Source organism: Arachis stenosperma, chromosome 3 (assembly GCF_014773155.1).
Source record: "Arachis stenosperma cultivar V10309 chromosome 3, arast.V10309.gnm1.PFL2, whole genome shotgun sequence".
In the NCBI taxonomy this organism is placed as follows: Eukaryota; Viridiplantae; Streptophyta; class Magnoliopsida; order Fabales; family Fabaceae; genus Arachis; species Arachis stenosperma.
Window position 1 is genome coordinate 82,188,594 of NC_080379.1, and position 11,629 is coordinate 82,200,222.

An 11,629-nucleotide genomic window follows, 5' to 3' on the forward strand; every position below is an offset into this window, starting at 1 on the left:
CTTAATCTATGGTGTGTAGAAACTCCACCGTTGAAAATACATAAGAACAAGGTCTAGGCATGGCCATGAGGCCAGCCTCCCAAAGAGGGTTCAATCATCAAAACATGATCAAAAGCTGAAAAATACAATAGTAAAAGGTCCTATTTATAGGGAACTAGTAGCTTAAGAATTACAAAGATGAGTAAATGACATAAAAATCCACTTCCGGGCCCACTTGGTGTGTGCTTGGGCTGAGCATTGAAGCATTTTCGTGTAGAGACTTCTCTTGGAGTTAAACGCCAGCTTTTGTGCCAGTTTGGGCGTTTAACTCCCATTTTGGTGCCAGTTCCGGCGTTTAACGCTGGGAATTCTGAAGGTGACTTTGAACGCCGGTTTAGGCCATCAAATCTTGGGAAAAGTATGGACTATCATATATTGCTGGAAAGCCCAGGATGTCTACTTTCCAACGCCGTTGAGAGCGCGCCAATTGGGCTTCTGTAGCTCCAGAAAATCCACTTCGAGTGCAGGGAGGTCAGAATCCAACAGCATCTACAGTCCTTTTCAGTCTCTGGATCAGATTTTTGCTCAGGTCCCTCAATTTCAGCCAGAAAATACCTGAAATCACAGAAAAACACACAAACTCATAGTAAAGTCCAGAAAAGTGAATTTTAACTAAAAACTAATAAAAATATACTAAAAACTAACTAGATCATACTAAAAACATACTAAAAACAATGCCAAAAAGCGTACAAATTATCCGCTCATCAAAAACCTAGAGAAAGAAGTAGAATTCTCTCTAGATTCCAAAACTAAACTAAAACTATGCAGAATGAGAATGTGTCTTGAGTCTCTGCTATTCCCTGGCTCTAGTCTGTGTTTCTGGGCCGAAAACTGGGTCTAAAACTGGCCCGAAATCGCCTCCAGCGATTTCTGCAATTTTTGCAGGTCGCACATGTCACGCGTGCGCGCCAGGTGCGCTCGATTGTGCTTTTTGCTTGTTGCGCGTCGTGCCAGGTGCGCATGCACATCAATATGTGAATGCGTTAATGTGCGCATGCATGCTAGGTGCGCACACGCGTGCCGCTCCTCGCTGGTCAGCTTCTTTGTTTCCTTGCGTTCCTTCTATTTTTGCAAGCTTCCTTTCCATCCTCTAAGCCATTCCTGCCCTATAAAGCCTGAAAACAATTGTCGCACAGATCACGGCATCAAATGGTATAAAGGGGAATCAAAAAAAAAATATAATTTAAATGTCTAGGAAGCAAGTTTTCAACCATAGAATAAAATCGGGAAGGAATTGTAAAATTATGCAAATCATATGAATAAGTGGGTAAAGAGTTGATAAAAACCACTCAAATTAGCACAAGATAAACCATGAAATAGTGGTTTATCAAACTCCCCACACTTAAACAATAGCATGTCCTCACGCTAAGCTCAAGGAGACAAAAAGAGTGAATAGGAAAAGTAAGACTCATGCAACGCAACCTATGTACATGAATGCAATTATATTATGAAATGTACATGCCTACTTAGTTAAGAAAATAAACAAGTCTTCCCAGACAAACAGAAATCAAATTCCAGTAATCCAAATCACACAATAAAAGTCAAGTAAACTTGGAAGGAGACAGCTCGTGAAAGCTAGGAACATAGAGTTAAGCTTGAACCCTCACTAAGAGTGTATATGCACTCTAGTCACTCAGGTGTATAGGGTAATCCACTTTAGTCTCCTCCATTCACGCCTTCTAAAACCTTGTTCTGCATCTAACCAATCAACAAATATCTAATGCACACATGCAAACATCATGAGGTATTTCTTAAGGTTGTAATGGGGCTTAGGTAAGGGTGAGGGTACATGTATGGCCATGTGAGCTGAAAATTGAATCCTTGATTATCCTAAGTTCTCACCTAACACACACACACATTTCCTATGCTTCTGAAATCATGCCTAACAACCCATAGTCTCACTTTGTATGTTGCATCTACTCATGCACTTAATTGTTCTTTTTATTTCACCTCATATGCATTGATTCTTTTTATTAAACTTATCATTTGGGGTGCTTTCATTCCCCTAGACTTAAACTGAAATAATCATCTTTCTTTCTTTTTTTTGAAAGCATTGTAGCACCAATGCATATGGTTTTCATAATTTCACATGAGTAGCATTCAGACCTTAGATATTTATCAATTAACATACATTCTTATTAACCTGAGTTCCCATAGTTTCCCCACACTTAGCTTGCAGACAATCTCTGTCTTAAGCTAACCAAAGATTCAATTAAGGAAAGTACTTATTTTTCCACTTAAGGCTAGTGATGTGATAATATAGAGAATAACAGGGGATATAGAGGTTCAAAGTGGCAAACAATGGATAATTAGAATGGTAGGCAATTTAGGATAGTGAGCTGATAACAAATGATAGCCTCAATCATACATATGCATGAATACATCAAATAATGGACATATAGAATGGAACAAACCATAGATTGCAATCATAGAGGAGAGAAAACACACAAGAATAAAATAATGGTTAAATGATGTAACCATACAATTAGGCTCAAAATCTCACTGGTTTGTGTGTTCTAGCTCTAAACCATGTTCCGATTTACAATCTTCAAACAAGTTTAACATAGGATTTTGGTTTGAATTAGTGAAATTTTCAAAAAATAGGGTCTTTGAAAAGGACTCATTATTTTTCAACCAAGCAGAGTACACATGCAACTAATTATTATTATGCAATCTATTCTATCTAAACAAAAAGAAAATTTATCTACTGGTCGTAAGAGAAAGAAAAGTTACCTCCGGAAGTCAGGTACTGACCGACCTCCCCACACTTAAAGCTTGGCGCCGTCCTCGGTGCCATCAGTTAAGAGCAAGGGAATGCTGGAAGTGTTGCCTCCAGTGTCTGGTTTGCCTTTGCTACCTGTGCTACTGGATGAAGGGGAGTCTGACGTGTCCTGTGGTCCTGGAGGTGGGTGTGTACCAACAATCAACTCTTTGAGGTATGTAAATCGGTGCTTGTTACGGCGCTCCCTGCGTTTTGCCTACCGGTCTAGCCGGTCCAACTTCTGAAGTATCTGAAAGAGTAGCTGATTTGTTGAAGGTGCTTGTGATGTGGAAGGAGAAGGGATATCTCTGGCCGGGTCTTCAGTATGGCTGGTGGTGACTACTGGAGGTCTGATGTATTTCCCACTCAGAACATATTGATCATCCCGAGGAAGCATGACTTTGGTGTCTCCAGCTCTATAGGAGACTCCAGCTGCCGAGACCAAATCTGAAACCAAGGCGGGAAAAGGTAAGTTGCCCACAATCTGTATGTGTCCCATGGCTTACCGGATGTGTCTTGGAAAGTTGAGGGGTTGGTTTGTGAGTATACACCAGATGAGAACAACCATGTCTGCAGCGAAGGAGGACTCGTGAGTTCTTGGAAAGACGTAGTAGGACATAATCTGTGCCCACATGCGAGCCTCCAAGGTAAATGCGGAAGCCAAGATGCCCTTAGGCCTGGATCGATGATAACCATAGATCCACTGGCTGCCAGGTAGTGCTATAATTCTGAGAACGTCGTCCCAGTAAAATTGGTATCGCTGGCGCTTGAGAGAGGCTTCTTGAAATGCGTCCAATCCTTCTGGAGTAGGGGGGAGATCTAAAACTTGTTGAATGGCCCTTTCGGAGGTGCAAACTTGCTTCTGACGGACATAGACAGACTGTAGGTTTGGCATGTGAAAATTGGAGTAGAATTCAACTACCCATGAAAGGTTGACCTGCCTTGGCTTCCTCCGTAAGAATCCCCAATGTCTTTTGTCAATGCGGGGCTCCACCAAATCCACAATATTGGAGGGGAGGATAAGAAGGTGCTCATTGTTGTAGTTCCTTGCTGCCAGAATGGGGAACATCTGCTCACAGAAGTGGTTAATGAACCGCGCAGTGTCCCTTGTTGGGAAGGCTTTCTGGGTCAACTCAACCTTAATGATCCTCTTGACCCGCTTTGTTGAAGGTTTGACTGATGTTGAGGGCGATTCTTCTGCCAATGCCCTTTTTGTTCCCCTCCTTGCCGGTGGTTTGGTAGCTGATTTCTCTTTTCCCTTCTTGGTGGCCATCCTGAAAGAAAAGGAAAGAGGTACATGTAAGTCCAAAGGTTGGAGCAAGGAAGAGGACAGTACAAGTGATAATCTTACCAAGGTAAAGAAGGATGTCGTTAACACATGGTCGCGACTTCATGTAAATAGGACATCAATGAAAATATAGCAAGAAAGATGAAGGCAATTAAATGCAAGATGTTTATTGGCATGCCGGCAAAGGCATGAGTAGCATAGATCAAGCATCAATTACGAAAAATGTATTATCACTCATAACAAACTAACAATCACATTTGTATTGACAATTATAATTAATTAATAAAATAAAATGAGGAATTTATGAAAAACAGGCATTAGAGTAGAAGAATAGAATAATTAGGAATGCATAATGCCATACGGGCTTTTTTACAAACACTTAGTATGCATGTTTAATCATGATAGGGAAAGAATTAAAATTGAACATGCAAGCATCCCAAAAATAATTAATATTAATTGTCAAATAACTCCATAATAACAATCACAAGCAATTAGAAGAAAGTAGTTACCCAAATAGAGTTATAGCACCAAGTAAAATAATACAAAGAGAAATAAAGAGAAGAAGAAGAAAAATAAAATAGAAAGAGAGAACCTTGAAAAGAGGATGAAAAGAGAGATAATGGATGATGTGAGTGAGAAAGACGTGAGAGGAGAGGAAGAAGAAGAAGATAGAGAAGATAGGTAGAGAAGATAGATAGAGAAAAAGAAGAAACGCGGAAGAAAGAAATTAGGATTGGGAAAGATAGAATTAGAACTAGGGAGGGAAAAAGAATGAAAACTGGGCGGCGAAAGAGTGAGTAATAAGGTGCAACCAATGCGGACGCGCATTGCGTGCTCTCGCATGCACTACGTGCGCTCGCGCACATTGCGTAGTGGGAAGGGACGCATATGCGCCAGGTGCGCGTACGCACGGGTTAGTTTGTGCTTCTAGCACAGTACCTGCCCCAGGCCAGCACAACTTTCTAGCGAAACAAGCTTTACGTCAATTTTGACATCGACGCGGATGCGCACTGCGTGCGCTCGCGCGGAACGCCAAGAGAGGCAAAGGCGCGCACGTGTACAGGACGCGTGCGGGTGGGATGGAAGCTGCCCAAGGCACGTTTCCAGCCCAGCTCCCGCGCAACTCTCTGTTCAAATTCACCCAATTCACGTTCATAAGGGACGCGGACGTGCACTAGGCACTGACGCGTCGATCTCCTCGTTTTTTTATGAAAATATGCAGATGTAAATGCAGACTATATGCAGAATAATAAGAAGAGTCATTAAATAAATCTAAAAAGAGAGAAGGGAACGATCATACCATGGTGGGTTGACTCCCACCCAGCACTTTTCTTTAACGGCCTTAAGTTGGATGGTCCACTAGCTCAATCTTCTGCTATGGGTGGATCCTCCAAGAGGAAGATCTCCGGCTCCTTACTTTTCTTCATCTGCTCACTGTGATATAGCTTAAGGCGATGTGCATTCACCTTGATGAATTTAGAGCAAGAAGGATGACTTAGATGAAATACTCTGTATGGCTCTGCCTTTTCTACTCTATAGGGACCTTCCCATCTTGATCTCAGCTTGCCTGGCATGAGCCTTAGTCTGGAGTTGTAGAGGAGAACTAATTTCCCAAGTCTGAACTCTCTCCTTTTAATGTGCTTGTCATGCACAACCTTCATCTTCTCTTTGTATAGCCTGGAGTTATCATACGCTTCTAGGCGAAGGTTCACTAATTCTTGTAGTTGCATATTCCTTTCAGCTCCAGCCCTCTCAAATCCCATGTTGATTTCTCTTACCGCCACGAATGCCTTATGCTCTATCTCGACTAGGAGGTGACAGTCTTTCTATAAACTAAGCGGAAGGGGCTTATCCCTATAGGTGTCTTGTACGCTGTCTGGTATGCCCAAAGTGCATTTTGTAGCCTGGTGCTCCAGTCCTTCCTATGAGGCTTGACTATCTTTTCCAAGATACGCTTTATCTCTCTGTTAGACACCTCTGCTTGTCCGTTAGTCTGTGGGTGGTAAGCAGTTGCTACCTTGTGAATAATGCCATGCTTCTTCAGTAGAGTAGTTAGTATCCTGTTACAGAAATGGGTGCCTTAATCACTCACGATTGCTCGTGGTGATCCAAAGCGACAGATAATATGGTTTCTAACAAAGGAGACAACAGTGTTATCATCATTAGTATGGGTGGAAATTGCTTCAACCAATTTGGAAATATAATCTACAGCTAAGAATATATATAAGAAGCCGCTAGAGTTGGGAAATGGACCCATGAATTCAATACCCCAAACATAAAAAATCTCACAGGATAGCATAAGTTGTTGGGGCATCTCCTCCCTCTTGGATATATTACCAAACCTCTGGCATGGAGAACAAGATTTACAGAAGGCAGCAATATCTTTAAAAAGAGTAGGCCACTAGAATCCACAGTCTAAAATTTTTCTAGGGCCAAAATGTCCACCACTCTCAGAGGAGTGGCAGGCCTTTAAAATGGACTGAAATTCTAATTGAGGCACACATCTTCTAATTATCTGGTCAACATCATACCTCCATAAATATGGATCATCCCAAATATAATATTTTGACTCACTTTTCAGCTTGTCCTTCTGATGCTTAGTAAAATTGGGAGGGAAGGTATGACTAACTAGATAATCAGCTACATGTGCATACCAAGGAACTACTTCAGATACTGCATGCAAGCTATCAAATAGAAAATCATCATTGATAGGAGTGGAGTCATGCTTGATGTGCTCAAGGCGACTCAAGTGGTCCGCCACTAAATTCTGACTACCACTCCTATCTTTAATTTCTAAATCAAATTCTTGCAGCAGCAGTATCCAACGTATTAGCCTTGGTTTGGACTCTTTTTCAGCTAACAAATATTTGAGAGCTGCATGGTCTGAGTACACTACTACTTTAGTGCCAAGTAAATAGGCTCGAATTTATCCAGAGCAAAAACAATAGCTAAAAGCTCTTTTTCAGTGGTAGTGTAATTAGACTGAGCAACATCTAAGGTCTTGGAAGCATGTGCAATTACAAAAGGATCCTTACTTGCGTGCTGAGCCAGCGCCGCTCCTACAGCATGGTTAGAGGCGTCACACATAATCTCAAAAGGCTGGCTCCAGTCTGGTCCTCTCACTATTGGAGCTTGAGTCAAGGTGATCTTCAACTTATCAAACGCTTCGATACAGTCCTCACTCAGCTCAAATTCAACATCCTTCTGCAGCAGTCTAAATAGAGGTAAAGCTACCTTACTGAAGTCCTTTATAAATCGCCGGTAAAAACCTGCATGACCAAGGAACGAACGAACTTCACTCACAGAAGAGGGGTAAGGTAGACTAGAAATGACATTTACCTTTGCTGGATCTACAGAAATACCAGTATTAGAGACAACATGTCCTAGAACAATACCTTGTTTGACCATAAAATAACACTTTTCAAAATTCAAAACAAGGTTTGATCTAACACACCTGTCTAATACTCTAGATAAACTATCCATAAAGGAATCACTGTATACGCTAAAATCATCCATAAAAACTTCCATACAATTCTCAATAAGATCAAGGAAAAGACTCACCATGCACCTTTGGAAAGTAGCTGGTGCATTGTATAAACCAAAAGGCATTCTCTTTTAAGCATAATTTCCAAAGGGAAATGTAAAATTAGTCTTTTCCTGATCCTCAGAAGCTATATGAATCTGAAAATAGCCTGTGTAACCATCTAAAAAGCAGTAATGCGATTTACATGACAGGCGATCCAGCATTTGATCAATGAATGGCAGGGGATAGTGATCCTTACGAGTGGCCTGGTTGAGGCGCCTGTAGTCAATGCACACCCTCCAGGAATTCTGCATTCTAGTTGCTATGAGCTCTCGTTGCTCGTTCTTTACTGTTGTGACTCCGACTTCTTGGGCACCACTTGCACTGGGCTGACCCATTCGCTATCCGAGATAGGGTAGATGATATCTGCTTCCAGTAGTTTGGTCACTTCCTTCTTGACAACCTCCAAGATGGTGGGATTCAGTTTTCTTTGGGCTTGACGAACAGGCCTTGTTTCCTCTTCTAAAAATATTCTGTGCTCACAAACTTGAGGGCTGATACCTACTATATCTGCCAAGCTTCACCCAATTGCTTTCTTGTGTCTTCTTAGCACACTAAGCAACTGCTCCTCTTGTTGGGAAGTGAGATCCCGTGGAATGATAATTGGAAGCTTCTGATTATCCTCAAGGTAAGCATACTTGAGGTGGGGTGGAAGGGGCTTTAACTCCAATTTCTGCTCCTAATCGGGAACTGGATCGTCTGGAGCCAGTGATGATGGCATAATGTCCTCATTGTGTTCAGAGGGGTTCCCCACACTTGGACCTTGCTCCATGTGCATATCTTCTACTGCTTCTTAGTGAACTGCAGCCATTGTCTCATTAATGATGTCGCACTAGAAAATAGAATGGTTTTCCGGAGGATGCTTCATAGCCTCATTCAGATTGAAGCTTACTGCTCGGCCGTCTATCTCAAAAGAATAGGTTCTTGAGAATGCATCTAACTTAAACTTGGAGGTCTTCAGGAATGGTCTTTTGAGCAAGATGGATGACGGTTTCCCTGAGTCATTTTGGGGCATCTCCAAGATATAGAAATCAATGGAAAATGTGAGCCCCTTAATGCTCACCAGCACATCCTCAGCAATTCCAACCACTATAATAATGCTTTTCTCTACTAACACAAAATGAGTTACTGACCTTTTTAAGGGAGGGAGCTTCAAGGCATTATATATAGACAAGGGCATAATACTCATCCATGCTCCTAGATGACACATGCAGTCAGAAAATATTACATCCCCAATGGTACAGTTAACCATTCATGGACCTGGATCACTACACTTTTCAGGTATATCCCCCATCAATGCAGATATAGAACTACCTAAAGGAATAGTTTCTAATTCATTAATCCTATCCTTATGTATGCACAAATCTTTTAGAAACTTCGCATATTTAGGTACTTGCTGAATAACATAAAAAGGGGAAATGTTACCACGACCTTTTTGAAGATTTCTACCATTTTTGGGTCAAGTTCCATCTGCTTTCTGGGCTTTCTTGTAAGGTGTGGAAATGGGATAGGGGTAACGTCTTTGGTGGCTTTAGCTCCTTCTGGTGCGCCATTCTCTGGTTGAGTTACTTCTTCTTCAACCGTGTCTTGTACTCCATCTTCCTTTCCAACATCCTCTGATTCAAGCATGTCCTCAGCTGGGGCGTGTTCTATTTGGCTTGTCTCCTCAGGATTCCTCTCTTGTAGTATGGTTCTGGACCTCAAGGTGATGGCATTAAAGCCACCCTTGGGGTTAGGTAAGGGTTGAGAAGGAATTTCACTGGAGCTTAAAGGCTGGTTGTTGGAGTTATTCAGTGATCCAATCTGTGAGACAAGAGCTTGCAAGGTAGAGTTCAGACCATTTAAGGTGGAGGTAAGGTTGTTATCCATGGTCTTCTATCTCTGATCAATAGAGTGTAGCAACTCATCATTGGAAGATGAAGAGGGGTAAGTGATCTGAGGGGTCTACTGAGACGCTTGGGACTGTCTTAGGTGAGGTGCTTTGTAAGCCTGGTTCTGGTTCTGCTGTTGATAGGGGGATTTTGCTGATACCGGTTCTGTTGGTTATTATTATTATTCCACCTCTGATTTCCTTGGCTGTCTCTGCCTCTTCTATTATAGTTGTCCTTCTAATCTTGGTTAATGTTCCCACCTTGGCTATAGTTGCCACCTTGTTGATAGTATCCTTGATTTGGATGGTCAAAGAAATTGTGAGTAGCTGCCACGGTGTTGTCCTCATGTTGGAGCTGTGGACACTCATCAGTGTAATGACTATAATCAGTGCATATCCTACATATTCTCTGAGGAACCAGTTGTTGACTATGTTGTGGTGAGGGAGGCTGAGATTATTGTTGGCCCAGATGTATCTGGTTCAGTAGGTTGGTCATCTCACATATTGATTGTATGAGAGCATTATTCTCAATGCTAGAGGAAACCTCTGCCACAGCCTTGGGGTGGTTGTTCCTATTGTGCTTGTGATTCCGAGCAGATTCAGCTAAGTCAGCGATCAGTTGCCATGCTTCTTCTGTGGTCTTGTACTTTTTTAGAGAACCATTACTCGCACCATCCAATGTAGTCTTGTCCTTAGGCTTCATACCATGTGTGAAGTAGCTGATCAACACCAACTTATCAATCATATGGTGGGGGCATGCATCTAGGAGATTATTGAAGCGCTCCCAATATTCGTAAAGAGTCTCAGATTCACCTTGAATAATCATTGAAATTTCCTTCTTCAGTCTATCAGTAACTTGATGAGCGGATAATTTGTACGCTTTTTGGCATTGTTTTTAGTATGTTTTTAGTATCTTTTAGTTAGTTTTTAGTATATTTTTATTAGTTTTTAATTAAAATTTACTTTTCTGGACTTTACTATGAGTTTGTGTGTTTTTCTGTGATTTCAGGTATTTTCTGACTGAAATTGAGGGTTCTGAGCAAAAATCTGATCCAGAGACCAAAATGGACTGCAGATGCTGTTGGATTCTGACCTCCCTGCACTCGAAGTGGATTTTCTGGAGCTACAGAAGCCCAATTGGCGCGCTCTCAACGGCATTGGAAAGTAGACATCCTGGGCTTTCCAGCAATATATAATAGTCCATACTTTGCCCAAGATTTGATGGCCCAAACCGGCGCTCAAAGTCACCTACAGAAATTCCAGCGTTAAACGCCGGAACTGGCATAAAATTTGGAGTTAAACGCCCAAACTGGCATGAAAGCTGGCGTTTAACTCCAGAAAAGGTCTCTACACGAAATTCCTTCATTGCTCAGCCCAAGCACACACCAAGTGGGCCCGGAAGTGGATTTTTTATGTCATTTACTCATTTCTGTAAACCTTAGGACACTAGTTTACTATTTATAGGATCTTTTGACATTGTATCCGTACCTTATGACCTCATAACATTTTTACACGTTTTTTTTCCACAGTATGAGCCTCTAAACCCCATGGTTGGGGGTGAGGAGCTCTGCTGTGTCTTGATGGATTAATGCAATTACTACTGTTTCTCATTCAATCATGCTTGCTTCAATTCTAAGATAATACTTGTCCTTAATCCGGATGAATGTGATGATCCGTGACAATCATCATCATTCTCAACTATGAACATGTGTCTGACAACCACCTCTGTTCTATCTTAGATTGAGTAGTTATCTCTTGGATTCTTTAATCGGGATCTTCGTGGTATAAGCTAGAACTGATGGCGGCATTCAAGAGAATCCGGAAGGTCTAAACCTTGTCTGTGGTATTCTGAGTAGGATTCAATGACTGAATGACTGTGACGTGCTTCAAACTCCTGAGGGTGGGGCGTTAGTGACAGACGCAAAAGAATCACTGGATTCTATTCCGGCCTGATTGAGAACCGACAGATGGATAGCCGATGCTGTGACAGAGCATCAGGAACGTATTTCCAATGAGAGGATGGGAGGTAGCCACTGACAATGGTGAAACCCTACATACAGCTTGCCATGGAAGGAGCCTTGCGTGTTT

General features: G+C 41.8%; 1 protein-coding gene across 1 annotated transcript; it reads right to left on the reverse strand.

Moving 5' to 3' along the window:
* Positions 1–5,452: 5,452 nt before the first annotated feature.
* On the reverse strand, positions 5,453–5,851 carry LOC130966329 (uncharacterized). Its single transcript, XM_057891118.1, has one exon. It carries the CDS (start codon positions 5,849–5,851, stop codon positions 5,453–5,455), a length of 399 nt encoding a protein of 132 aa, XP_057747101.1.
* Between the last annotated feature and the right edge of the window lie 5,778 nt (positions 5,852–11,629).

What these genes read in the sequence shown, in the direction of transcription:
- LOC130966329 (XM_057891118.1), bottom strand. Translation starts at nt 5,851, where the DNA reads ATGGGATTTGAGAGGGCTGGAGCTGAAAGGAATATGCAACTACAAGAA.